Source organism: Sinocyclocheilus rhinocerous, unplaced genomic scaffold (assembly GCF_001515625.1).
Source record: "Sinocyclocheilus rhinocerous isolate Xijiao unplaced genomic scaffold, SAMN03320098_v1.1 scaffold1625, whole genome shotgun sequence".
In the NCBI taxonomy this organism is placed as follows: domain Eukaryota; kingdom Metazoa; phylum Chordata; class Actinopteri; order Cypriniformes; family Cyprinidae; genus Sinocyclocheilus; species Sinocyclocheilus rhinocerous.
Window position 1 is genome coordinate 436,319 of NW_015655987.1, and position 12,819 is coordinate 449,137.

The 12,819-nt window shown below is 37.4% G+C and overlaps 1 protein-coding gene across 1 annotated transcript; it reads right to left on the minus strand.

Annotated features, from left to right (window-relative positions):
- Positions 1–4,617: 4,617 nt before the first annotated feature.
- LOC107718939 (chromobox protein homolog 2-like) lies at positions 4,618–10,847 on the minus strand. Its single transcript, XM_016526187.1, has 5 exons — positions 10,691–10,847; positions 10,565–10,608; positions 8,098–8,163; positions 6,764–6,833; positions 4,618–6,668 (listed from the first exon to the last, which is right to left on the minus strand). Exons 1-5 carry the CDS (start codon positions 10,772–10,774, stop codon positions 5,331–5,333), a joined length of 1,602 nt encoding a protein of 533 aa, XP_016381673.1. The 5' UTR covers positions 10,775–10,847; the 3' UTR covers positions 4,618–5,330.
- Positions 10,848–12,819: the final 1,972 nt, after the last annotated feature.

Sequence of the window (12,819 nt, forward strand, 5' to 3'; positions counted from 1 at the left end):
ATGCACCCAAAAGTTTTTTTTTTCTTCTGCATTTTCCTATTAAACTATTTACAGTTTCATACAATCATTGCACGGAAATAATTCGTTTTGGAAAACAAAACACAAATACATCAGTTTGGAAAATAATAAAAGTAAAGTCAAATCATTAATCTGCATCACAGAAGCAAACATGTTACAATAAAATACATTTGCACCATAAAAATGAATGCATCTAGAGCTGACTTTCTGACATACTCCTCTCGCTTGAGTCTATTGACAATAGGACAAATGGAAGAATACGTTTTGACACGTCCGGTTTAAACCGCTTTTGTGTCTCAGTACAGACTTCAGAAGGATCCCAGAGTCAGGATCAAGTGAGTGGTCTATTTTAATGGCGCCCCGGATCACATCGGAGGTTTATTTGTTTGTTCAGAGCATTTTGTTTTATAATTGAGGCACAGTAATAAAGAGTTCACAGAGAAACATTTGTTGAAAGATGAAGCAGCTAGTTGTATAGATCTGACAGCTGCATCACAGACCGTAAGTAAATGATTTAATAATGCTTGCTTTGTAAATGATAAAGTTCCCTTTCGAGTGTCCACTCTACATTGTGAAGCATTCGCAGTGGGAACTCCTCCACTTCTCAGAAAATCCTGAAACCTTATAGGATAACACCAGCACAATAAACTGGCCAGTTGTTGCTAATTATGCAAATCGCATGCAAATACCGACAAGCCTGCGGGCCGTATATGATGTAACGAGAGCAAGACTTGCTTGCTGCCTCAAAGAGGAAGTTTACATTCTTCCCGGATGTCCACGAGCAGGTGGTGAAGTCGTGGTTTGCACCCCAGCACCCCCGCGGCTATGTGCGCATGCCCCCCATCGCCGCACATCTGTGCCCTTCCTCGGCCACTACAAGAGGTGCAAATAGTATCTGCCACTATTTGCAGTAAGTACAAATAGCATCTAATTACTATTTACACAGTGCATAGAAGATACTGCTGTTTCCAGTGCAAATAGCATCTATCGCATACAGTGCAAATACCTCTGCCATAAAAATAAAAAAATTAATGTCATGGTCCCTTTAAATAATCGCATTTCCAAAATGTATTTATTCAGATTGCTTAGACAATGATGACAGTGATGCTTTATCAACTTCATCTCTGCTAAACAAACACAAGCATTATTTTGTTTTCTTTCGGTTGTGTTTTCATTCTCTGACATGTTTGTGTTTTTGGGTGTGGATGGAGGAGATGATTGTTAGTTTTCCTCGTCTCCACCCTTTCCACAGCTCAACTATTGTTTTACAGAGACTTTAGAGATGACTGTGCACTTGTGAGTTCACATTATTTATGTTATGAAAGACATATCTTGATATGAAGGATTATACGTGCAGAAAAAGACAGATTGTTGTGCATTAATCCAAATGAAACAAAGGAAAGCGCCTTCTTAGACATTTTTGGCACAATAATGTTGATGGACTTGATTATCTTGTGTGTCCCGCCTGCTTTAGACACCCATGATGAGCCTTGAATCTCCATACAGAATTTTATACACACAACACACACACACAACACACAACACACAAACACACACACACACACACACACACCTCTGGGCAAACAGTGTTGCTTTACACTGTCAGCTGTCAGAATAATTGGTCATGTCACCAGTGAGATTTCAATGAAACTAAAATAACACTGGTGTTGTTTTTATTAATATTCTGAATAGTTTTTATTTTTATATATTCTATTGTTTTTGTTTTAATTTTTGTTAGTTTTAGTCATTTTGTTGATTTTGTCATTAATTAATGAATGACATAAAATGTAATACTGTCTTTATAGTTTTTTTTTTCAGTTTGAGTTATACTAGCTGAAATAACAGTTTAGTTTTATATATATTTCAATTCAATTTAATAGTAAAAAATTTCATTGATATATTACAATTAAATTTTTTATATTAAATTTCATTTTTATAAGTAATGAAAATGTAAACAAAAGTCATTTTCTGGTTTTAGTTAACTCCAAATTGATGCATAAAATAAATATAAATTAAATGTAGTTAAATGTAAATTGAAGCATAAAATAAACTATAGACATATAATGCAACTAAAAAAAAACATTAAAAATCTGTCTAAAAAAAAAAAATAATAAAAAAAAAAATATATATATATATATATCAAACTAACCAGGTATAGCCACTGGAGTTATGGTTTGAGTAAAGCTGAAGTCAGTGTGAGGTTCAGGGACGGCCGTGTGCCCAGAGAGACCACAGTAGAGTCTGTTTCAGGAAGACGCCTCTTGAAATTCTGGGAAAATTAAAGGGTTTCTTAAAATGTCTAAACCTGCATAATTAAATGGCCTCTCAGATGTTCACGACTGTGGAGGAGATCAGACAAAAGGCAGACCGCAAACGCTGAATGTGAGAGCTGCAGTACATATTAATGTCAAGTAGCATCAATTGCGTCTTCTATGTCAGATCGGGAAAAAAATAACAAAACAAAAAACAATGCATTTGATGCTGAAAAAAAAACAACTAATCCAATGAAAAGGTAAAAAACTTGAGAAGCAAAATCTTCACGAGATATTAAGACTTGTTTTTAGACTATCTTTAATGAGTGTATTTTGTATTACTGTTTTAAGTATAAAAATACAATATACACTCATATTAAAGACAACCGAAAAGAAGTCTAAATATCTTATGCAGTCTTCTCAATTACGTTTATCTTGCTTTAAGGATATTTATATGTTTTATGTGGAAATTACGTATTAAAAGCTCATTGTGAAGTCATTTTTGCATTGTACAGACTGAAATAATGATACATTAAAATATGTGATATATTCAGGGGTGTAGCAACCATTACAATATAGCAAACATTTTTAAAAATTTAAGTTCACCACCTTCACTTTTTGAGATTATCACTTGTTTTAAAGAGCAGGTCATATGGGTTTTCGAAAAATATCTCTTTTGCAGTTTGTAAGGTAGTTATCATTCAATGTAAACAGTCTGCAAAGTTGTTAATCAAAAAAGAGCATGATAAATATAGATATTGTCTCTCAAAAGAAAGAGTCGACTCAGAATCGCCTTAACGAGTCGATATATTTTCGAATCTTCTGCCTGTTACCGATCTACGTCACTGGGTAACACATTAGCATAATCCCCGTCCTGCCCACGAAATACGAACACTCTCAGTGTTGAGAAGGTGCTGTGTTCCACGATACCACAGCAATACAATTCGAACCTTTTGTTGTGCTCGTCATTTTACCGAGGACTGCTTCTCTAATCTTGCCTTTTATCTTCGTTGACTTCAAATCTTTATTTGGACCAATAAGCGTCTCCGAACCACAACCTGTAAGTACGAAGTACTGTTTTTTTTTTTTTACTTTGTGCTACGTCATCGCCCTCTTTCGTTATCTCAGCCGCCCCCTCATCAGTGCTGCGCTGGCGCCGGCTGGTGCACATGTGATACAGCTGTTCTGCATTATAATTAAAGGTTAAGACACGGAGCGTCTTTTGTCTGTCGTTCTTCAGACATTACAGTAGACATATTTTGGTTTTCAAACTGTATTGTTTCATCAGCACTCGGCTAACGTATCCACCATTATTGTTTTAAGTGTTCACAGTTTAGCAGCTAAACTTTAGCTGTGGGCACGATTCGCTTGCATAAGTGTTAAACAAAATGTTTTTATGTAATTATTTTAAGAACTGATTGGAGCACTATATTATTGTTTTATGTAAAGGTGCATGCTAGGGTTGCCAGGTTGTCACAACAAAACCCGCCCAATTGCTACTCAAAACTAGCCCAATCGTGTTTCGAGGGTGGTCCCCCTTTCAAAATCGCGTTCTGGGGTGTAAAATACACACTTTCAGTCAGGGTTCCCCTGGTAAATTCACATTCCAGTGCTTAAATATGACATTATTGGGGTCGCAACAACCCCGCGACATCCAAAACAACTGCGGACTTGGCAACACAGATGGTAGCGCTCGCTAACTTGCTCAAGCGCTCATCTTTGTGCCAATCACAACAGGCTTGGCCAGCGGACCAATCAGAGCAGAGTAGGCTTATGGAAGGGAGGGGTTTACAGACATTTCGCTCAGAACTGAATCGAACGAACCGTTTCAAAATCATGGACAAATGACTATGTATAAATGTATATTCTGGGAAAATTACAGGGTTTTCAGACCGTAGATGCATTTAAACCTGTTGTAGGGGACTCCAACACAATATTAGGACACTTTAAAAAAAACATATGACCTGCTCTTTAAGAATTTTTTGAAGGAAAAAAAAAAACTACACTACCATTCAAAAGTTTGGAGTCATTAAAATTTTTGTTTGAAAGAAATGAATACTTTTTATTTAACAAGGATACATTAAATTGATCAAAAGAGACCGTAAAGGCACATTTCTATTTTCAAATGCTTTTGAACTTTCTATTTATGAAAGATTTTAACATTGATAATAATAAATGTTTCTTGAGCAGCAAATCAGCATATTAGAATGATTTCTCAAGGATCATGTGACACTGAAGACTGGAGTAATGATTCAGCTTTGATCACAGGAATAAATTACATTTTACAATATATTCTCATAGAAAATAGTTATTTCGAATCGTAATAATATATACAAATTTTGCTGCTGTTTACTGTATTTTTGGTCAAATAAATGCAGCCTTGGTGAGCAGAAGAGACTTCTTTACTGTCGTTCTTACACCCCTGATTATATACACATCCATATTCTGAACTGTAGGTTTGACACAGAACAGACTGATGAATTGTGTATAAAAAAGAAACTTTACTGTGTTTCAGCATTTCACCTACCAACAAAAACCAGTAAGAAATAATAATAAATAAACAGAACTGTTATGTAGTATAAAAGATACCCACATTCATACTAGAAGGAACAAAAAAAAACCTGTTATCAGGCAGAAAGAGGACAGCTTTAAAAACAGGCACCTTAAAAGACGTGATCTGAGATTCAGTTATATAACATTTTTGGATAAATTTGTTCTGATCTTGTAACTTTCTTCTTCACTAATACTGTACTCAGAATCAACATCAAGAGAACATGAAACCATCCCTGAAGTGGAAACTAAGACGAACGGTCAATCATTTGTTCAGTAACATATTTATGCTTAATATCTACGCTTAACTGAGATTATAAACGTCTCTGATTGAGCAAGTCTTCAGGCATTCATTTTCTCAAAGAACTCCATAACTGGCCAACTAAAACAGTCAGATTTTGAGTCAAAACAAGTAAAATCCAAAGATGGAGAAGCACCAAACAGTTCCTTTGATTCCTTCGAAACTTCTCCTGATTATCCCAGAGTGGCTGCGGTTCCAGTTGTCGACATTCAATAATTGCGGATGCTAAAAAACCCAACGCTGGTGGGGGACTCTTTTACCGTTACAGTTACCAGGTTTGCAGTGACGTCGGTGACAAACACGTGTTCGATCAGGCTCCGCGTCGGCCTCCAGTCCTGGCCCGCCTGCACCGAGATGGCCAAGTCACGGTTGTCGCTTGGAAATGAGGAATCATGGTCAGAATCTGAGCTGCTTCCCTCTTCACCAGTGCTCAACTCGCTCAGGGTCTTGCTTGGTTTCCCGGCGTCTTTAGACGAGGATCTATCCGGCACTGGTTGATCTCGGCCCTCGGATGTCGGAACCAGAATCTTGTCTTCTCTACCTTGAGTCTTCTTCCCGAGTCTTTCGGACAAATCGTCCGCTTTGGATTTGTCCCGTTGCGGACTCTTTAGGACTTGTTGATTGGTTGGGAACTTACTTGGGGTATTCGGTGCGGGACTATGCTCGTGTCTTGCGTTAAACACAGAGCTTTTTCTACCAGGGTTGGAGGTACCCTTCAAGTAGGAACCGTCGTTCACAGAGGTCCCGTTACCTTGCGCCGTTTTGTTGATGCTCTGTAGGTTGAGAGCTTGAAGGCTGGAGGGAGTTTTAAGAGAGGAAAATGAGCTTGATGGGGATTTCTGGAGAGATCCTGATCTTTGAAGTAGAGTCTGATCTGAGACCTTCAGGACATTCGGAGAGAGTTGTGGACACGTCTGTCCGTTGCTGCTGTGAATATTCAACGCAGCCACTCCTGGAGATTTGCACGTGGGCGCATTGGGATCGACTCCTCCGCTGCTCATATCTGAGACCGAGAGCTTGAAATCCGAAGCGGTTTTGGATTGTGGCGGCCGACTTAACGCAGTAGGTGATGAGGCCGATCCGATGGAGCGTCCAAGGGAACTTAAGGAGCTCTTCTGGGTAAAATAACCTCTATTTTGCAGTGCCATCAGCTCCCTTCCAGAGTTTCGGTTCAACCCGTTGTAGGTGAAGCTTGCAGGCATGAGCGGTTTCTTTATGCTCCTTCGGAGCTCAGAGTCTCTGGAAATGGGCTTGAGAATCTTCCGAGGACCTTTGGCCTGATGCTGCGCCTTCAACTCCGGAGGAAGCGCTTTCCTCCCTCGCTTCTTCTTCGGCGGTTCTGGCTTGGCCACCACGATCTGAGCTTTCTTCTGAGGGACTGGGTGGTGCTCTCGTGGACGAGGGCTCGGTTTTGGATTTCTGTCATTGTCGTCTTCATCGTCATCATCATCTGAAGAAGAGGAAGAAGACGAGGAAGATGATGAAGAACCAGAAGATGAGGACGATGAGGACGAGCTGCTTGATTTGGACACCACTGGAATGGTTTCCTGAGAGATGAACATATAGAAAATGGTGAGAACATAATGTGTGGTGCAAACTGCCTTTTTCAGAAGATCTGGAGCATTTTTTTAGGCATACTTACCAATATTTTTCTGGGTCGTCCACGAGGCCGTTTCCCCTTTTTGCTGATCAAGAGTTCCCGCTCCTGCTCCCTAAGAATGGACAAAATGTGGGAAAAATTACAAAAAAAGCAGTGATTAGCAATATATGCTAATACAGTCTTTGCTATCATGGGGAAGTTGTGGCCTAATGGTTAGAGAGTCGGACTCGTAACCCAAAGGTTGCGAGTTCGAGTCTCCGGTCCGGCAGGAATTTTTGAACCCCCAACTGCTCCCCGGGCGTCGCAGCATAAATGGCTGCCCACTGCTCCGGGTGTGTGATCACGGTGTGTGTGTGTTCACTGCTGTGTGTGTGCACTTTGGATGGGTTAAATGCAGAGCACTAATTCCTAGTATGGGTCACCATACTTGGCCACATGTCACGTCACTTTATTATTTCACTTTATCATTAAGTTGTAATATGTATGACCATTACTTTGGTATTAAAAGTCATTAGTCAGAGAATTTTTATTAAATAGCATATTTTATAAACAAGAGTCATTCAAGTGTTTTACATAAAAAGGATTTAAATAAATAAATAAAAATAATCATAAATAAAACCAACAATAAAAAGTAAGACAAAAAGATTAAAATATATTTAAATTAAAAAAAAATCCAATATTATTTTAACAGTCTTGGAAAAAAAAAAAACAAGCCAATTGTGAAATTCAGTTCCTGTTTTTATATATTTAAGCCTCCTCACTTCCTGTTCTTTCACCCCACTTCCTGTCACAACTCTCCATTGTTCTAATTTGGACAAAAAACATCACTTTCTTTGTTTTTGGCAGATGTGTTAGCAAAAAGTGGTGTTTCCTAGGAAAAGCATAATTTGTTCTCTAGACATTAATGATTTCTCAAATAAAGAAATATTTCTTTGACGAACGATAAAACGGGAGAAAAATTCCCATGTACTTACATTGAAGGATGGATTCCGAGCCATATTTAGGCAAATATTCTTCCGAAAATGTAAAAATCTATTTTTTTAACAGGAGCATGTTGGAGTCAACATGTGGTTTCGTTTCTCAAGTGATCCAAGTCACCTTTTCACGCCCATCCTTCATAAACTGTGAAACCAAATGTGAAACGCTGACAGAAAACTCTAAAACTAGTTTCCGTTGAAAATGTTAATGATGTTTGATTTTCAGTCAGGCTGCAGAGGAACTCGTGAGCCTGGACACGTCTGCAGCCCTTGAATGGCCCTGTGAATGGAGCCCCATTGACGCCCTCCCAAGCGTTGCAGCCCATATTGTTTGCACATGGGGAAGGGGGCGTTGCTCTCACATACAGGCCTGCTCGTCCAATGGGAGAAACCTCTTACCTCTTGTTAAACGCAGCCAATAGTCTCGGGTCAAGAAGGTTTTCCTGAGGTTCCCAACTGTTATGCCTGCAACACAGACACTGGCTTCTTTAGCATGTGAGTAGATGACACATAACTTGCTCATGAAGTTTTTCATTTAGCATCAAAAAGTTGGCTATTCACAAAGGAAAGTCTATAACTCTTATTTCTTTCGAGTTTGACAAGCTTTTAAGTGTGACAAATGATGTTTTTAAAGTACATATAATTCATATAGTCTTGCAATTAACATGAATCATATGCACATAAAAAACTTCATGGATGATAGTCGAAAATACAGCATGTCACACCACAAGACTAAATCAGCATAACAAAGCATGCAAAACAAGCTATTTGCGTACCACCCCTTAAGTATCATTTGGATAGCAATTTTGCATCTGCTACTGTAAATGTAAACAGAAGGGATGTGGAGTTGAACTGGACTTCAGACGCGGCCTGGTTGGCGTTATATAGCAGAGAAAAAAAAAGAGATAAGATGACAGTTTAAAAGGGCACTTCAAAGAATCTGTAATGTCTGGATTTCATTTAACACAAAAAAGTAGTGATCTATCAAAACAGACGTCCTTAACCCGGCATTACTCAAAATCAACATGAACAGCATTAATTTTTCTTTCATAACTACTACTGCTACATCCCGCGGGAAAATAATGCAAGACAAATCTTGATTTTATCCAACAGGAACTGACATAAACAGTGTGGTTTAATTAATATAGAAGCCCGTTTCCATCACGTAATAAAACATTTAAAAGGTAATTGCAACTTTTTTTCTATGAATTCTGAGTTGACGTGTCACAATTCAGTTTTTTTGTTTCAGCTACAGGACTCTTTTACCGAAATTCTAAGAAAAAAAGTCAGAATGTCAAGATATAAACTTTTTCTTGCAATTGTGACTTTTTTCCTCAGAATTTTGAGTTTAAATCTTGGAATTCTGTCTTTTTTCTTGGAATTATGAGTTGAATATCTCACACCTTTGTTTATTTTGCTTCCGCCACAGGATGAAAAAAAGAGGTAATTGCGACTTTTTCTCTCACAATTCTGACTTTTTTCTTGCAAAATTTCATCTCATAATTTGTACTCCCTTTCTAAGAATTGCATGTTTAAATCTTGCAATTGTTTTTTTATGAAATGTGAGATAAAAAGTCACAATTACTTTTTTTTTGGTGGAAACAGCCTTCCATACATTGATCACAAAAGACCAGGAAAATGTTTTAAGAACCTCACTTACATCCACTCGCAATATTTTAAATGTGCATTACAGAAACAAAAATGTATTAAATATCGTATAGGCTATTATGTTATTATGTATAGGCCAGGGGTAGGCAAGTTCGGTCCTAGAGAGCCGCAGTCCTGCAAAGTTCAGCTCCAACCCTAATCAGACACACCTAAACAAGCTAATCAATGTCTTCAGGATTACTAAGGCTATAGGCAGGTGAATTTTTTTTTCAGGGTTGGAGCTGAACTCTGCAGGACTGCGGCTCTCTAGGACCGAACTTGCCTACCCCTGGTATAGGCTAATATATCAAATGTTAAACAACAAGACATCACCTCTCGTCCCTCATTTTACATATCTAGAGCATTTTAGACATTGTCCCTGGGTTCTGGTCAGTTTATGATTTTGCTTGAACAAGTAATAATAACCAATAAAAATAGATGCGAGTTGTAAATAATCAATGAAGCAGATGGAAGCGCGCGCGGTAGGTGTGGCTCGTGTGATTGACAGCTCAAGTGCCCATAGACGGGGCAAAAAAGGGGGCGACAATGTAACAGAGCAAGAGTGGGGGCATTAAGGGGGGCTGGAGGGCAGCTGGAGTTTTTAATGAAAAAAAATTTGAAACAAACCACGCGCTGCACGTTCTACAAACTGTCTGCGTTACAAACGAAAAAAAAAAGTTACAAAGTAACAAAAAGCGTTCTAAAACTGATACAGTGTAACTGGCTTTGTAACAACTGACCGAGCACTACGCGATTCCTGAAGCCAAAACATGATGTTTATCAACGAAAATGCTAACTAAAAAAAAAATAATAAAAACACTAAAATATTTTTCTGTTTCTTTACGTTAGTTTCTGTCGATTTTATTTCACCAACTGCGATTGGACAGTCGAACAAAAACAACTTGATGAAAAGACACAGCAAAAGTAACTTGGAAGACAAAGAGAAATGCAGAACAAGCTAATCAAGTGGAGAGCAGTGCAAGAATTCACGCGTGGACGCGAAACTAAACGCGCAACACGCTGTTGTTATTTTCCTTGTTTCTCTCTCTCTCTACCTTCCTCGAGATTTACATTCAAGCACGTTTACTGGTAAAGCGCTGCATGGGTAAAGTACTGTTCTATATGATGCAGATATATATCGCCTGTATAGTGTACACACACACACACATACATATACACACACACAATAAAGGCAGTATATGTATCAGTTTTCACTTACTTGGACGACCATCCTCTCCACTTGACCAGATACTCCAGTTTGCCCTGTGGAAATCAAACACGCGTTGAGGATCGCGCACGCATTCGGATTCACGTGTGTGTGTTTGTTTGTGAGCGCGTTTGTTACCTTCCTCAGGCGTTTGTTGAGAATACACTCGGCATCAAAGACCTGCTCTCCCACGGCGCTCAGCTCCTCCATGACTCTTCTCATCTCATCTCATTCTCATCTCGTTCTCTGTGAACGGGAACGCGGAGCAGGACAGAATGGGGCGGATACACAAACGCGCAGCGCGCGCAATGGCCCTCGGAGGACACCGTCCACGTGACGTCACACATTTTTTAAGACTGTGAACTTTTGGTGAACAGCACATTGATGTGAAATGACATATTAATCTGAATTTGTTGTACGCGTATTCTTTTGATATACTGCACACATTTAAATGGTTTCACAGAATTTACAAACATAAGTAAAAGTAAACAGTTTTTGATTATATAATTAAACGTATTTTTTATATTTCAGTTACAATTATGTAACCTTTTAATATTCATGTTAACATTAAATTGTGATTTTTATTTATGTAGTTTATATGAAATTAATTGTATATTATTATTTTGTAGTATGAGGTTTTTTTATTTTTTATTTCATTTCAATTTGTTCACTGCCGTTCAAAAGTTTGGGATCAGTAAGAATTTTCATGTTTGTTTTTTTTGAAGAAGTTTCTTATCAATGCTGCATTTATTTGATCAAAAACACTGTAAAAACAGTAATATTATGAAATATTTTTGCCATTTAAAATAACTGTTTTCTATTTTAATACACTTTAAAATATAATTTATTCCTGTGATCAAAACTAATTTTCAGCATCATTACTCCAGTCTTCAGTGTCACATGATCCTTCAGAAACCAGGGCTGCGTTCAGCCCCGACAAAAACGCTGCAAAAGTTTTTTAAACGGAAACGGTGGTGCGTTGAACACTCTGTTCTGATGACGCAAGAGTTGCAGCTATGGCAGCTGAGAAGGCCATTCTTTGTGTTCTTTTTGAAGAATTTTCGGAGCCTGATGAAATCGGTATAAATGCATGGATCGGAACACATTGCAATTACTAAGTTATATTTAGACAGACTTAAAGAAGTTCCAGATCTATACTTGTGCCCTTATTATTTCAGTTATTTTGCCTTTAATGTAAATAAACATGTGCAAACAATATACTTGCTCTTGTGAATTTATTTGGATGTTAATTACATTATGCGAGCTGTCTCTTTAATACCGCGTGGTTTATATACATGTTGCTGCTGATTGGGCTGACATGTTTGACACACCCACCAAACAAGAGAAAACACATCTCAAACCCCGTTGCACACCGTTTCCAGGAAACATGTCGTTCAAACCGGAAACCGTAGCAAAACGGTGCACAGCGGTTTGAGCTTGAACTTGCCCCAGAATAATATGCTGATTTATCCGGTGTTCGAAACCGTTTTTGCTTCTTCGTTTTTTTATTTATTTTTGAACCTGTGATACTTTTTTCAAGATTCTTTGATGAATAAAAAGTTAAAAAAGAACAACATTTACTTAAAATAGAAATATTTTGTAACAATATACACCACCGTTCAAAAGCTTTGGGTCAGCAGATTTATTTTCTTTCTATTTTTGAAAAAAAAATGTATTCAGCAACGATGTGTTAAATTGATAAAAAGTGACAGTAAAGACTTATATTGTTAGAAACGCTTTCTATTTTGAATAAATGCTGTTCTTTTAGACTTTTTTATTCATCAAAGAATCCTGAAAAAAAGTATCACAGGTTCCAAAACAGCCTTGATGAGCATAAGAGACTTCTTTAAAAAGTAATAAAAATCTTACTGATCCCAAACTGTATAGCATACTTTTAATCAATTAGTAAATTAATAAAATAATAAATAAAACAGAATCTGAGACTGATAATGGTGAAACATTAAATGATGCGATACAATTAATGTAAATGATATGCAAATTAATAAAATAAAAATAGTGCTACAAATAAATGTATGATACTAATACTAATGAGCTCTCATTAGTCAAGAAATTACAACAAATGACAAAACATTTTTATTCATTGATTTATTTATTATTTTATAGACAAAGGAAAACAATGTGGAAGGGGGAAACAAGTGGTTTTGATCATTTAACTGAATGCATCAGGAATAATTTTAGTTTTTAGAAAAAATTATGTATTCTTCTGATATTTATAAGGCATTATTCTGGTTAAAAATATAGGAAAA

What these genes read in the sequence shown, in the direction of transcription:
- LOC107718939 (XM_016526187.1), bottom strand. Translation starts at nt 10,774, where the DNA reads ATGAGAAGAGTCATGGAGGAGCTGAGCGCCGTGGGAGAGCAGGTCTTT. An exon ending in TGGAGAGGATGGTCGTCCAA is followed by an intron (nt 8,164 to 10,564) that starts GTAAGTGAAAAC and finishes TCTGTGTTGCAG; the next exon opens with GCATAACAGTTGGGAACCTC. An exon ending in GACGACCCAGAAAAATATTG is followed by an intron (nt 6,669 to 6,763) that starts GTAAGTATGCCT and finishes TTCATCTCTCAG; the next exon opens with GAAACCATTCCAGTGGTGTC.